Consider the following 17,240-nt stretch of genomic DNA (forward strand, 5'->3'; position numbering starts at 1 on the left):
TTTAGTTTTCAAGATACAGTCCGTTTTAAGACCGAGCACATCACCTACGAGCAGTGGGTATACGCTCGCGCTTGAACGAAAAATAGGAGTTCCCATTTTAAAAATTCGAGTTGACCTTCAAATGACCTCTAAACTTGATCTCAAGGTCAAGTTCAAGATAAACATCAAGTCCCTTTTTTTAACCCTACAACTTTTGTCTGGGGTATTTTCCCCCTAGAACATGATTAAAGTTAGTTATTGATAGATTCTTCTGTCCTATACAATTTGACCCTTAAAGGTCATCTTAACCCATGACTTAAGTACCTTTCTGAACGTAAAATTTCCCGCTCTTTCCGAATCCGGGGTAAAAAATGGGGGTTTCTATTTAAAAAATTCCAGTTGACCTTCGAATGACCTCTAAACTTGATCTCAAGGTCAAGTTCTAGGTCACCATCAAGTCCCTTTTCTTTAACCCTACAACTTTTGTCTGGGGTGTTTTCTTCTTAGAATTCGATTATTCTGAGTTATTCAGGGGTTCCGGTCTTTTTTGAACACCCTGTATATATACACACACACACGTTTTCTACATTATTGGAACATTTTAGTTTTTTTATTATTTACCTTTTTATTTTTTTTTATTTTTTACTATTCTTTATTTTACATGTAAAACCAACAAATTTTTTAATAAACGGATGTGATATATGTATATACATATATATGTTTCTTAGTTTTACTACAAGATAAGGAAAGATAAAAAAGAATAAATAGAAATCTTCTATTGATGTGAAAAGTGCGTGTGTAGTGCATGAAGTTCGTCTGTATAGTAATTAATAAGAAATTCGTCATTCTTTTTTTACAGAAGTCTCATAGCAATAAAGTTTCCATAACAACAAAATAACACATATGAATATTTGTGCATCTAATGTTGACTCATTTTGGTGATGTGAACGTATACAGTTCCAATAAAAGTATATTGTAAAAGAACGATTTCTAAGTTAACGTGTGTAACGCATATGAGCGAGAAGAGTACGTCCTTATCACAATTAATTTTTGATGTTTTTGATTGACTGTCTTGAATCTACGACGAGTTTTGTTGGTCAGCTGACGTGACGATACATATATATATATAATTAAATTTATAAAATTAAGTAATAAATATATTAAACGTGTATTTAAAAAATTGATTTTAATATTTGCAGTAATTGATCACATCTTGTGCACAAGTTGGACTACATAAATATTCTTATTGGACAAACATCTGATATTACTTATAAGTCGTATAATATTGTCAAAAAATAATTCAAAGCAAATTCAAGGTAAATATGTTGAATAAATATATTAATATATTATATTTATATAAAATAATTAATATATTATTAATATATTAATATAAAATATACTAATTCTTAAATTTAATAATACTAAAGATAAGAATAAAGTTTCGAAAACCGACTGCCTCCGATTTCGATAAAATTTTGTGAAAAGCTTCCTGTTAGCTTAAAATGGATGCCTGTAAAGGGAATTTTGGCGACTCCTATAAAAAAAGTCATTTTTTAACAAAAAATATAATCTAACTCAAACCTATGTCCCAGGGATGAATCAGAATTTTGCTTTATCTTGTAAAGTACACGTGTGAACAAATATAGACCACGTTTCGCGCTGAAAGCAGGGGGCGATGGGACTGAACCTCGCTTTGCGTGAAAAGTTGCAAACCCATGTCGAATTTCGCAAATATAGACCTCATTTCGCGCTGAAAGCAGAGAGTGATGAGGGTGGACCTTGTTTTGCTTCGAAAGTTGCAAACCCATGTGGAACCTCGCTTCACGTGCAAAAGTGTATGCGTGGACACAGTGGGTTCCGCCCCCCTGCGGGGGGCTCCACTACCAAAAAACTAGACACATAGGTTTGGGTTTAACCTCGCTTCGCGTGGAAAGTTGCAAACCCATGTGGAACCTCGCTTCGCGTGGAAAAGTGTATGCGTGGACACAGTGGGTTCCGCCCCCCTGCGGGGGGCCCCACTACCAAAAAACTAGACACATAGGTCTGGGTGGAACCTCGCTTCGCGTGGAAAGATGATTTAATTGTTAATAACAATTTAATAAACCATAAACAAAACTTAAAACTTTTCGGAGTATATTCAGAACAGTAACCTAACCTAACCTAACCTTAACATATTTTGTCAAGGTCAAGACAATCTCTCTCTCCTATTTACCTTATTATATTTTTGGGTGGACTTCCGAATACGACCCACGCCCGATTGCTATGAATTTTTGTAGAAACATTGTAAATGATGTCAAATGAATGTCCTTAAGTGGATTTTCACCGATACAAACATTTAATGCTAAAAATATTAAAATAATGTTCTGTATAAATTATTGTCTATTTACGATTTACAAATTACGAAAGACAATATGGCTGATCATTTGTGTGAGTTTCTGTGGAGGCGAGATGTAAAAAAACATAAATTAGATCCATTAAAAAAATTAATTGAAGTCATTAAAAATGTATATTCTGGCTAAAAAAAGAATAATATAAATTGTTTCTTGTTGATGTTTTCGTTCTGTTATTCTATTTATGTATTTCTTAGGATTCTTTATATATGTATATTGTATATCTTAGGACGCTTTATATATATTTGGTATTAAATGTGTTATGTTATTTGAATATATCTTTATTGATTGTCTATTGGAATTCACTGTGTTTAGGCATCCCAGGTGTCCCATTTTAAAGGACCCACTCAAATATCTCATTGTCAGAAACACTGCGTTAAATCGAAAAATGTTTCCTACAAAAGTTGTAGGGTTTCGAGGGGGACATAACATAGTAATACGAGGGTTGTCTGAAAAGTTTCCGACCTAACAAAGATACAAGACATTTTTTCTTCAAATTAATTTTTATTTTTCTACATAGTCTCCTTGTAAGTTTATACACTTCTCCCAGCGATGCTCCCATCTCTTCAACCCGTCCAAATAGTATTCGGCGTCTTTCTCTGCAAAATAGTTGTTTACGAAGGTGATGGCCTCCTCATTCGACGAAAATCTCTGTCCTCCGAGCGCAACTTTTAGCTTAGGGAACAAAAAAAAGTCGCTTGAGGCTAGATCTGGTGAGTAAGGAGGGTGGTCAAGCAGTTCAAACCGTAATTCGTGGATTTTCGCCATGGCAACCGCTGAGGTGTGAGACGGCGCATTGTCTTGGTGAAACAAAATTTTTTTTTTCTGCAAATGTGGCCGTTTTTCCGCAATTTCTGCCTTCAGCTTGTCAAGTACTGATGCGTAGTATGCTCCTGTAATGGTTTTTCCTTTTTGAAGATAATCGATTAAGATAACTCCATGACTATCCCAGAAAACAGTTGCCATCACTTTCCCCGCCGAAGAAACAACCTTTGCTTTTTTTGGAGCCGATTCCCCCTTCGCAGTCCACTGTTTTGACTGTGTTTTTGTTTCTGGAGTATAATAGTGTATCCAAGTTTCATCTACAGTAATTAATCGGCGCCAAAACTCTGATTTATTGCGCCTAAACTGCGCCAACAGAGCGTTGGAAATGTTCATTCGAACACGTTTTTGGTCCAAAGTGAGCAAACGCAGCACCCAACGCGCGGACAGCTTTCTCATGCCTAAATCTTGATTCAATATGTGACAAACACGTTCTTTGGACATGTTCATAGCCTCTGCTATCTCTCTAACTTTAATTCGACGGTTGTCTAGCACCATTTGGTGAACTTGAGCGATATTATCGTCAGTGGTTGCAGTTTTTGGACGTCCCGAACGTTCATCGTCACCCAAGCTGGTACGGCCACGTTTAAATTCAGCAGCCCAAAATTTCACGGTGGTAAATGATGGTGCAGAGTCCCCGTACACAGCGTCCAACTCGTCTTTGATTTGCGTAGGCGTATTGCCTTTCAAAAACAAATATTTAATGACAGCTCGATACTCGATTTTTTCCATTTTCACAAAAACACTCACATCGACTCACTCAAATGATTGTCAAACAACAACTGCGCGTCCAAAATGGCTGAAATTTTGGTGAGTACCTTTCAAAGCATGCGCAAACACATTCCCCAACTTTTGTTTACGAGTTCTGCCATCTTCATGTTGAGGTCGGAAACTTTTCAGACAACCCTCGTATTCATTTGAACTTGGGCGGCATCTCCAAGGTCAAGTGAAGGTGAGAATTTGAAGGTGAGAAGGTGAATTTTGAAGAAAATAAAAAAATGCTTCAGATAAAAGTTGTTCAAATTAATTAGTAGAAAAAGATGTTATAATAAAAAATATGGGTTTCCATTTAAAAAATTTATTCTTACCTTTACTTGACCTTGGAGATGCCGCCCAAATCATATGAATATTACTATGGTATGTCCCCCTCGAAACCCTACAACTTTTGTAGGAAACATTTTTTGATTTAACGCAGTGTTTCTGAGATATTTGAGTGGGTCCTTTAAAATGGGACACCCGGTGTACTTTACAACGTGAAGCGAGGTCCACCCTGGCTACCGGCGGGGAGGGTGCGGGAGGGGGGCCGAAGGCCCCCTTGCACCCCCCCCCCCCGTGTGTGTGTGTACCCATGTGAAAAGGCCCTATTCTATATAATTACCGACAATAATTTATATAGAAAGTTATTTTAATATTTTTAGCATTAAATGTTTGTATCGGTGAAAATCCGCTTAAGGACAATCATTTGACATCATTTACAGTGTTTCTACAAAAATTTATGGCAATCGGGCGTGGGTCGTATTCGGAAGTTTATCCATATTTTTTACTATTTTTTGTTAAAAAATGACTTTTTTGTAGGAGTCGCCAAAATTCCCTTTACAGGCATCCATTTTAAGCTAAAAGGAAGCTTTTCACAAAATTTTATCTAAATCGGAGGTAGTCAGTTTTCAGAACTACACCCAAAGATAATATTATAATATAAATGTACAATATACAGGATGTTTCATTTTAACAAGCTAATATCTCGAAATAACAGAGTTTTAGAAAAAAAATGTTTTAGATAAAAATTGTAGGGTTTTGAGAACGATATAAGATGGTGTTATTGGTGTGACCTTGCATAATCGTTTGAAGATTACGTAAAAATCATCTTCAATTTTTTAAATAAAACATACAACCTATTTTTCATTGTATAGCTTATCTTGAGAGCATTCCAAAGCACTATAATAAAGTATTTTTTATTGACTATTTTTCGAATTACACAGGAGCTTGAAAGTTATAATATTTTGACGAAGAATACAAAATATCTTATAAATTATTTAGTTTTAGGTAATCTTATCTTAATATTTTTATGCATAGAATAATAAGACGAATTCATTGGTGTAAAGAAAACATAGTTGCTTTTAAGAAAAAGTATAAAACTCGCAATATGCAGTCTTATATTTTTTCTTAAAAGTAATGTGTTTTCTGTACACCAATGGATTTATCTTATTATTCTATATAAAAGTATTAAGATAAGATTACTGAAAACTGAATGTTTCATAAGATATGTTGTATTCTTTGTCAAAATACTGTAACTTTGAAGCTCCTGCAACTCGAAAAATAGTAAAAAAAATTTTTTTATTATAATGTTTTGGAAAGCTCACGAGATAAGCTACAAGTATATGTAATAAAAAATAGGAAGTTTCATTTAAAAAAATTGAAGGTGATCTTTATATGACCTTCAAACGACTATGCAAAGTCAAACTAATAACACCATCTTATCTATACCCCTTGAAACCCTATAACTTTTGTCTAAAACATTTTTTTAAAAACCTTATCATTTCGAGATATTAGCCTGTTCTAATTAAAAAATGGGACATCCTGTATATATACAATTATATGAATATTATTATACATGTGTGAACAAATATAATCCTTAAAAATTTACCTTTTTTAAAAAAAAATGTAAAAAAGGGCGCCAAGTGCAGTATTTATATTTATTATTAATAATTGTTTACAATACATAAACAACTCATGTAGACGTAATTTTAAAATCTATAGCACATTGTCATCTATCAAGCATCTGTCATCATTTTCACACAATAAAAAGGTTATTGAATTACGGTCGCGATTCATAAAATCGATACGCGAGTGTCACTGATGTCATCTCTTGTCAAACGGTTTAGTCGTAAATTTTTCCGACGTTTTTTAATGAAAAATTCTAACATCAATATTTTACATGATGATATCTCCGTTCATGATATTTATAGAGTAATAATAAAGATCATTTTATTATATAATTTAATCCCAAGTTTTTGATTAAACTTAATAAGAACTCAATCGGTTCAGCCGTTACTGAGGACCAATAATCTGAGGTACTCTCAAATAAATGACTTGCGTAAAGATACACGGTCCGTCTCGTCGCTACGCCTGACTTAGCGCGAAACACTACTGTGTCTCTTGATTTATAATATTGTACATTTATCTGTTTGTATGTTTTTATGAGCGGTTACTTATTTTTCAAGTGATGAGTGCTAATTAATACATACTATGTATATAATTATTTTAGATAAATCAAAGGAACTAGTGATTCGGTCTCGCCAAGACGAGACGAGATTAGCTCAAGTCTCGTTTCGATCTCGATTTGGTCTCGAAAATTTCGATCTCGTCTCGGTATCGGCTTGGTCTCGAATATGACAATCTCGTCTCGGTCTCAGTCTCGAATCCAGATTCTCGGTCTCGATAATCATAATAAGTGTAGCGTCATTTTCGAAAAAATTAAAAGGCAAATATTTGATGCATAGCCAGTTGACAACCAAATCATAAAATTCGCTTTGAGATAACAGGATTGTACATTTCTTGTCTATAAAAAGAACTTACTTTAATGAAAATATTTTTAAATATAAATTTAATTTATAGTATTTATACTAAAATGAAATGGAATTCTTTTCATAATTCTATTAGATATGAAATTTGTTCTTTCTATAAAAATGCATGTGACATATATATAATATGTGCAAAATCTAAATCCCTATGTTAAACGTAAAGATATTATACTTAAATTATTTTTACATTTTTACGCTACCTATTAAAATGCTTGATTAATCATCAGTTATCCATGTGCCAGTTGCGGTAGCGTTATTTTCTTTTTATAAGCATTATTGTAAATTTTTGGGTGACAAGATAACAAATGTTCTTTTAAGTCACTTGTATTTGAGTCTTTCATTTTTATAAATTTTTTTACTTTCTTTTCACTTTTGTATATTAAATATTTTCCGAATTTTACCTTGTCTTTATCTATTAAATAAAAGAAATATTTTTTCAATACACTCAACATCGACGAATTAGGCACCGATTATTCCGTACTCTCGGTTTTCGAACTGGACATATTTTTATATTTAATCTTCATTTCCAAAAACGATATTCAATTATGGAGACTGTTCTGTGGCGAAGGCGCCTAATTTAAGTATAATATATTTTCATATTTAACATAGAGATTTAGATTTTGCACATATTATATGTCACATACTTCTTTATAGGAAGAACCAATTTTATATCTAATAGAATTATGAAAAGAATTCCATTTCATTTTAGTATAAATTGAATTTATATTTAAAAATACTTACTTTAAAGTAAATTCTTTTTGCACCAAAATAATAAATAAATAATTAATTTAAAAATAATTTTTAATTAAAAATATTTCAGATTAAAAATATCACAAAATTCGAGAATCTCGACGAGACTCTCGATATCGCCGAGACTCGTCATAAAAAGGTCTCGTCTTAGTCTCGAATTCAAGTTTTAAGTCTCGTCTCGGTCTCGTCTCGGTCTCGTCTCGGTCTCGATGCCGAGACCGAGATCAGTCTCGGTATCGTTCGAAACACTAAAAGGAACGGAAAGTTGATACTAAAGGATATATTTCTTTTCTTTTTTTGTCAATTCATATATATATATATGTATATATATGTTTAAATCAACATATAATTAAATATTTGACACATAATTTTGTAAAAAAATTAATTTAAAATTAATTTAAAAGGTTTAGGAAAAATAATGATCATTAAAAGAAGATATTTTTGGCAATTGTTGTTTATCTGTCCATATTTATTGTTTATTTATTAATTTTTAAAATAAAAATTAAATAATTTATTAATATTAATTATTTATTAATATTAATATTAATATTAATATTTATTTAATATTATTGATTATTTATCAATTTATTTATTAATTTATTAATATTAATTTTTTTTTATAATATTTTATTTATTTTATTTTTATAATTATATATTGTACATCATTTTATGCAACATATTTTAATGTTTGATATTTATATCTTGCATGTTAATTTATAGAACGTTGAATAATAAACAAGATATTATTTCAAATAAAAATATTGAAATAGAGATGATTATTTTTGCGATAGATGAGATGTTAAAACCAATTAAACTTGAGGATTCCACTGTGTAAACTTTTTTATTTATTTTAATTCATATAATAAAAAATACACACGCATTTATATTTATTTATCTGCACATTTTATTTTTTAAAAAATAAATATTGTATCTCAGTAGTTAATAAATTCTAATCCATTATTTATATAATGTATATAAGTGTGTGTGTGCGTACATATAGTGTCTCACAACCTCCGTACAATATTTTATTAGTGTGTTCTAGAGGTAAAAAATAGAATAAAAAATTCTAATACAAAAATGTTGAGGCTGCAACAGTTTTTGAGTTATAAGCGATCAAAATTTGCCAATGATATACACGCACTGAATTACACATGTATACGCGTACCGATTTGTCATCTATTATTGGTTTTATTATTTTTAAAATAAAATAAGCTGTGCAGAAAAATCAATATCACACTACCTTGAAAAAATCAATAACAGATGACAGATCGATAGGCGTGTATGTTTAGTTACGGACGCGCGAATTCTATGCTATATCATTGACAAATTTTGATGGTTTATAATTAAAAAACTATTGTAGCCTCAACATTTTTGTATTAGAATTTTTTATTCTATTTTACTTCTAGCATACGCTAATAAAATGTTGTACAAAGGTGAGATATCCTGTAAATATATGTATATATATTTAAATTTCTTAATTTTCTGAAAAGTAAAAAGATGATTTTAAAATCTTTTTTAGAGAGGTTATTGGTTTCATTGATGAGATTGATGGTCCGAAAATTGTTGGCAAAGCACAACATTATCGATTGCTAAAATTTATTTTAAATAATAATAGTCGTCATCGAATTCAAATAGTGGTATAAAATGCTGAAATCGAGCGGATTCAGTTTCACAGAAAACCAAATCGAGTAATTAATAAATTTTTTAAGAAAGATATTATTTATCTTTAACAACTATTAATATTTATATATTATTGTTTACTTTGAATATACTTAAATATACTTTTTATTCTTATTTAATTTAATATATACAATAATAATAATAATTACATATATGTTACTTTCTAATCTAATATTACTTTATGTACTTTACAGATTATTCAAATTGATATAGTGAAAGCTAAAAAAACGAAATTACCGGAGTTTAATCAAGGAACTCTTTCTTACGGACTTATTATACCTTCAAATACTATTATTAATAATTTGGGTTCTTTTGACCTTAAAAAGATAATTCACGCAGTTCAACCTAAATTGATAGAAATATTCCGGATTACTTGAATTCATGTGTTCGTAAGTAATTCTAAATATATCATATATGATTTAATATTGTCATATACATATATAGTATGTTCTTATATTTATGTATGTTTTCTTCTATTACATTTTCTTAAAATAAATACTTTTAAATAAAATATTTTTCAGTTATACGAGGATATGTTAAAACAAGATTTAATACTTTCTCAAATAGTTTTAAAACTATTGGTACTGGATCAATTACAGATGGTCATTACAAATTAGAAATTCAAATTGCTGATTACGAAGCTAATGATAGTTTCGAGAAAGGAAAAAATATGGAAATAAAAGGATATGTGAAAAATTCAAGTAAATTATATTAAAAATCTTTAAATTTCGTAATAAAATATTATTGTATCATTTTTTATTGATTTTTATGAATTATGTATTTATTTTACAGATGATGTCTTTTATATATCTTGACGTTGAAAAAGTATCTGATATTAAATTAATAGGAGACCAAATTTTATCATTAGCACAATTATTACAAGGTGCAAAACCTATTATAAAAAGATATTTTCCTAAAAAAGATGAAACTTCTGACTTGTCAACTAATAAAATTATTCGCAAATAATTAAAAAGTGTATTTGTCATGTTTTCAATGTGTTTTTCGTTTCTTATTTTTAGTTTATGAGTTATATGTATGCATATAATTAAAATATAAAGATAAGATATATATTATATAAATCAAGTTCATTATTCTAAGGTAATATAATGTAAAAGTAATAAAAATTGTAATATTAACACTATATTACTGTGTATTCACTTGAAAATTATAATAATAAACAATAATATTAAATAAATATGATAAGTATTTTAGTATTTGGATTGCTTTATCTGTTTATTTTTATTAATGTAAATAATTAATTCTTATATATATATATATATATATACATATATATATATACACTACCGTCAGAAAGTTTAAGACCAAAGTAATAAATAAAGATCCTCGAAAGAATAATTTATTTTTACACGTTAAAATATGATATTCCGCTGATTGTTTCTTTTTTTTATTAATAGCTAGAAGATCATGTTACAACACCATAAAAGTAAAAATAGCTTGCATTATTTTTTAGAAAGAAATAATAAATAAAATTAACAAATTTTTTTGGTCTTAAACTTTCTGACGGTAGTGTATAAATGTGTGTGTGTGTGTGTGTGTGTGTGTAAGAGTTTTATAAGAGTATTAATGTTATATTATTGTAATTCTTTCTAGTTTATTGCATATAAATAAATAAAAATGTTATATTTTATTAGCTATTATTTTATATTACACAATTTTGATGAATTGCATAGTATAAAGAAACAATCACGCTAACATAATTAATTATTACTTGTAATATACTAAATAAATTTCAATATAAATATAAATATAAATAAGTTATTTAGTGCAAAGCAACATACATCAGTCGCGCATTCGATTATCAATAACGCGCGTTCCGTGGCAGGGCTGTGTATAAAGTGGCAGAGACTGTGTCTAGCTCAGCCGTAGCGAAAGAGTTAAACTTAATATTTTATTTTCCTAACTTGATGAGAAATATTTACTTTTAAAAATTAAAAAAATACATAAATATTTATCAATCGTTTCTCATTACAACGCAATGTACAATACTTGGGACATTGTCGTTTGCGAATGCAAAATCAATCCGTTCAAGTTATCAAACAAATCTCAGTATCAAACAAATCTCGTTTGAGATCCGAGCCATTACTTCAACGTCCTTTTACATGCAACTTTATATATTCGACGTTAGATATATTTGCATGAAGGTTACTCACCGTTGGCAGCTGTGTTCCTCCAATTTTCGATGATCTCGTAACAGCACTATTATCACCACTATACTGTCATTACCGTTTTCATATCTGAAGGATTTTATGTCTGTAATGGATAGGTATACTCCAAATTCTTTCTGAATTTGCCTCATCTAGTTCGCATTTTACAGATTAACGTTGTTAATGTCGATTTGTCCTTTTCTAAAGGTAGGTTCAATTTTAGATACCAACGGTTTTTCTTCTTAAACTCTCCTACAATTTTGTAAAATAAGTATATTTTATTATTTACAGTATATACACACATATAAACAGGATGTCCCTAAACTGGCGATAAAGATTTTAATGACAAATTCTTTGTAATATTTCAAGACAAAAATTCTAATACGAAAATATCGGGGCTATAGTATTTTTCAAATAATAAAAGTTTAAAGATTACGAATGACGAGCTAGACTTTTGTGTGCTCAGAGATAGCAAAATGATAAGTGGTAAAAGTGCTTCCATGTCAAATAACTTTGTTTTTATTGATTATAATTTCATCGTGGAGACAGCTAAATATGACAACTGACACATATCAATATCGATATATTAAACTATGGAATAAAAACGTTTTTAACTGTTCTTATGATTCATTACGGAGAAACAGAAATACATTTTTAATGAAATCTTGAATATTTTTACAATAATACTATTATCAAAAGCATCCGATTCATGGAATCGTAACTGGCAATAGTGAAATTATTGTAGAATTCATAATCTTTAAACTTTTCCTATTTGAAAAATGCTATATCCTCGACATTTTCGTGTTAGAAATTTTGTCTTCAAAATATTACAAAGAATTTATAATTAAAATCTTTATCGCCAGTTTAGAGACACTCCGTATATGTATAAATATATTATATTTAACACATTATTAAAATATATAAATATTTAATATATTAAAATATAAAAGTACTACAAATTATATTAGAAACTATAATCACAAAAATAAAGAAATATATTTTCTTATAATTATGAATATTACATTGTTTATTGAAATATGTGCGTGATATATGAATGTAAAATATATATAGCTATATACGTATATATATTATATGTATATGTATTTGAATTTAAAATTAAAAAAACATGACTTAATTATTTTAAAAATTAACTGTTTCGCAGATAAAAATAAATACTATTTTTCTATCTACTTATTATATTTTAATTCAATATGTTTATAAATATTTGTTATAGATAAAGATATCCTTTTATCTACAATAAATATTTATAACATTTTAAATTAAAATATAAGTACATAGAAAATGTTTATTTTTATATATATATTTTGCATAAACATAACATATACATTTATGTTATATTACATGACATATAGAAGTATGTAATATATACATTTATTTTATATTGCATTACAGGAAAATATCTAATATATATACGTTTATATTACATTACATAATATGAAAACATATGTAATACATATGTCTATGTTATGTTACAGTAACATATCATTTGAAATATATTTAACATATAAATGATACATCTCAAAGTTGCTGACATAGAGCTGTACCAGAACGTAACATTTACCTGTATAAGTAATATTACATGTAACATTCATGACAGTCGTGTAATATTACATACATGTCTATGTTACATATTGTGGTTTGCTGGGATGCGAGTATCGACTTTACATGCCTTTTTTAGAAAAGGATTATTTTAATATATTAATATATTATATTTTAATAATGTTATTATATAATATAAACTACACAGCCAAAAAAGTTGTACACTTGAAAAGTAGTAAAAAATTGTGAAAGTTTAAAAATTTATAACTTAACTAATAATTATAATATCGAGGTGTTTAAAAAACAAAAATAAAGCTTGAAGTCTGTAGTTTGAGAAAATTTTAGTGCCATTACGTGGAATGATTAGTTTTACAATGGCGAATGACAGAGTGAGAACCTGCAAAACTGATAGAAAGTCCACTTTCCTGAATTGCACAGTGTGAATCAATTGATGTAGATAGCTCAATGGGATAAAAAAAATTGAAATTCAAACTTTTCTCTTTAGAATGTGCTTTTTTTTATCTTTTCTTTCTTTTATGCGGGGAAATCCTCATGGATACCCTCCGATTCCCGAGGAAATAGTGCCGAAACGGCGAAAACCCCGTGAATATCCTACTCGGACTTGTTTACGCGAGATGCCCGGCACGATTTGCATCGCTTCAGGACAAGCTTTATTTTCGTTTTTTAAACACCTTGATATCATAATTATTAGCTGAGTATTTAATTCTTGAACTTTCACAATTTTTTTACTACTTTTTTTAAACGTACCGTTTTTCTTGTTTGTATGGTCGAGTGTATATAGGACAAAGTATGCTAAATCGTACTCCCAAAGGTAAATATTAAAATTGCAATAAAACTATCAAAAAAGTGACAAAATTTTTTTATTTATTTGAAACTATGGTTTTTTGTCAACAATATACGCGAAACATTAACACAAATTTATCATTGTTTCATATCGTAAAATAAAAATTAAAAAAAAATATCTAATACGATTTACAATACGCCGGTTTGCTGAATTGTACCCATGAATTTTTAAATCATGCTTCTAACAATAAAATTAAAATATTCTAACAAAAATGAAGTTCCATTTTCTACGAAAGTTCTCAGTCTGCAACAAAACATATCTATAAGAAAATGTCATATTTATAATTATAAATTTTCTTAAAAAATTTAACAAAAATACTTTTTGTATCATACAAAATATAAATAAGTATTACCTCAATATAATTGTAAAATTTGATAACATTTTCTTCAATTGTCTATCTAAATATAGAGTAAAAAAACCAATGCCTAAATAAAAAAATTAATTTAGTAAATCATAGCAGTACGATATAGGAAAAAGTTAGTGGTACGTTTTACCGAACTTGCCTTGTGAATAAAAATTTGTGAATAAAAAAATAATCTTGAAACTTTTTGCCGATTTTTCAACAGTTCCATTATAGGATTAAATAAGATGAAAAAATGATTTAATAATAAGTTTAATTGCTTATCTTTCTCAATGTGATAGCTTAAGCACGGGGTGCCGAATATTACATGAAAATCACGCAAAATAAATTTATAAACTCAGTAACGGATCGCTTGAGAAAAAAACAAACATTGCGGCATTCGAGGGAGGCTAGCTGCAATACAACAGCGTTAACACATTAAAATATTTTAACTCTGATTACAAAATACAGTAGAGATACGATTTAACGAACGGTACGATTTAGCATATTTTCCCCTAATTAATAAGCATTATAATGATATATTATTGGCATAACTTTACTATTTTTATTAATTTCCAAATAGATATCGAAAAAAACCTCATGTAAAAGAAGTGATACCGATACAAGAACGATTGAAACATAGAATCTTACGAAATCTACTTACATTGGTGGTGTCACATTTGCTCTGTTTACATTATGTAGCATCAGATAACATCCTTCTTCGTGCACCTGTCCAGTTTTAATCGCCTTGTTATAAGCATGCACACGCTGTCAAAATAAAGATCGTCACGATCACTTTCAAGGGATGCAAAATCGACTACGCATCTTGAATCTGCGCACCAATATCGTGCCCCCTTTGGCCTTACAGTGCAAAATCTGCAATATATCATTAATATATATTAGATAATAAATTAGCCGGAAAAGCCGAATTTTGCTTGGTACGATGCCAAGACTGAATTTCGGAATTACATTTTAAATATAAAATAGTCAATATAAATATTTAGAAATCAATTGGCTATAAGAGCCGTACGCGGATGTTGATGCGTCGATTCCAACGAAAATTAATTTTTCGTTGAGATTAAATATTTGTGCACGGGGCACGAATTTTGCTTGGTACACTGCCAAGACTTATTCGGAATAATCTCTTAGTGATAAAATAGTCAATTGAGATTTTCAATCAAAATTATGTAAGTGTATGGGAATTGTTAAGAAAATATTACGAGAATGAAATAAGAGTTATTTGCAAGCAACATGTTTTTTTTAATTACCGCAATTTAATGAAAAAGAATTTGAATAGCACAAAAAGACACAAAGAAGAGCATACTGAAATGTTAGAAAATTTAACGACAGATACTATAATTGAGTTTTTGCAATGCCGATGTCAAGTTCTAGAACGAGCATCTCTAAGCGATATTTCCAAAAAAAGCAAATCAAGGTTTAATAACAATGAGAAGAACGATGATAATCACATACAGTCGTTCGAATCGAGATTTCAATGCAAAATATTGTCAACAACGGTTCAGGAATGTCAATGTTATTTATATCATCAAGGACAACATTTGATTTATTTCTGTAATCAACTTTTACATTTATCTGTTGAAAATAAAATCCAAACGGTCAAACGATTAAAATTGTGCATTAATTATCTTTCTGCAACGATTATTTCGTCGTAAAATGCAAATTAAGTTTGTGCCAAACATGCGAAGGCAGTCATAATACTTCATTATCATCAAACTAAGGAGACGGCGAGTTCAATTAAATCCGTTGAATAGCAGGTTCAATACCAGAACATTTGAAAATCAATTAAACAATTGTTTATCTTTTCTTATAGTTATACGTTTGTCAGTATAAGAATCATTAGAAACAATACATTATTAAAATTTCGGGAATTTAGAATAGCCTATCGATAAACGATGTCAACCGAAAATACGAAGCCGAAAAATCATTTTGTAAATACGATAAGTCGAAATATCTCGGAACGGTTTGTTGTTAGATTTTGACCTTTTCGAGAGAACGAAGAAAGGCTTGGCGAATCAAGAGAAATAACGATGAAACAATTAACAATTTCGTTTAACTAACGCGTGCCTTTTTTATAAAAAAAGTAATTTTCTAGAGTTTATGCATACATAAGAAACAATAAAATATTACTTACTGGCTATCACGAGGCAAGACCGATCGACAGCTGAGACTAGGCGACTAGACGTTCTACGCACGGGATGCGAACTTCCCATCTATACAATACGACGCGCACGGAGCGACTGACTTTCTTGCTCGCTGCTCGCAGGCTCGCTTGCTATTTCGTTGTCTCGGCCGTTTCCGTAAACGCTCGGCCGCACTCACAATCAGCTGCCGCTAGCCCATGCTCAACTGTGTTGGACACATCGACATATAGAATGGCTGGCAGTGGAAGGGGACCCGCACGAGTAGAGTGAGAGGCAAACAGTCAAATAATATAAAGTTACGTTCCGTCTCTTTCTAATATAACCTGATTAGTTGGCGACATAACATCGACGGTTTTACGATGTTTTTATTTATAAATATTAAAGATTTGATAAATAGAATAAAAAACTTTATTTACAAGATTAAAATAATTAAACGATAATTAATAGTAAAACAATAAAACAAAAACAATAATATATAAATATATAATGTAAAATTAAAATAAATTAAATTAAAGTCAAAACAAAATTAATTATTTAAGAAATTAACAGATTAATTTGAAATAAATTTAAATAATTGCTGACAATTTATATAATAACTGATACACTGACATCCGCGTTCGGCTCTATAGCTAGTCTATATTCATATATATATTTGATATTGAGAGCCTAAAAGGATTCTTCATATTTAAATAAAATCAAAGAGTACATTGAGAGATACATAATTTTATTTTATATGACATGTGCGCGTGCGTGTGCGTGTATGCGTCATGTGTCAGTTCGAAATATATATGTATATTAAATATAGAATAAAATTTTTGTCATGGTTTATGTACTAAAGTGTTATTTATTTTTTTTGTGTAGAAACTGAAGTAGCGTTAGAAACGGAATGTTTCATGGCAACTACACCAAAACGAGTCACAGTAGATACATCTGTGTCCCCATCATT

At 29.4% G+C, this 17,240-nt stretch overlaps 1 protein-coding gene across 10 annotated transcripts in view; it reads right to left on the bottom strand.

Annotated features, from left to right (window-relative positions):
• LOC145941602 (uncharacterized) overlaps window positions 1–16,399 on the bottom strand; it is a 296,529-nt gene extending 280,130 nt beyond the window's left edge. For all 10 annotated transcript variants that reach the window (XM_083047761.1, XM_083047760.1, XM_083047763.1 and 7 more), the window contains exons 1-3: window positions 16,285–16,399; window positions 14,797–15,008; window positions 11,374–11,619 (exon numbers count right to left, since the gene is read on the bottom strand). In XM_083047761.1, coding sequence (XP_082903887.1) covers window positions 11,374–11,519 — 146 coding nt within the window. In that variant the 5' untranslated portion in view covers window positions 11,520–11,619; window positions 14,797–15,008; window positions 16,285–16,399. The remainder of the gene's footprint in view (window positions 1–11,373; window positions 11,620–14,796; window positions 15,009–16,284) is intronic.
• Between the last annotated feature and the right edge of the window lie 841 nt (window positions 16,400–17,240).

This window comes from Prenolepis imparis, unplaced genomic scaffold, assembly GCF_030444845.1.
Source record: "Prenolepis imparis isolate NDT839.2.m4 unplaced genomic scaffold, iyPreImpa1.0 SCAF_10, whole genome shotgun sequence".
NCBI classification, from domain to species: Eukaryota; Metazoa; Arthropoda; class Insecta; order Hymenoptera; family Formicidae; genus Prenolepis; species Prenolepis imparis.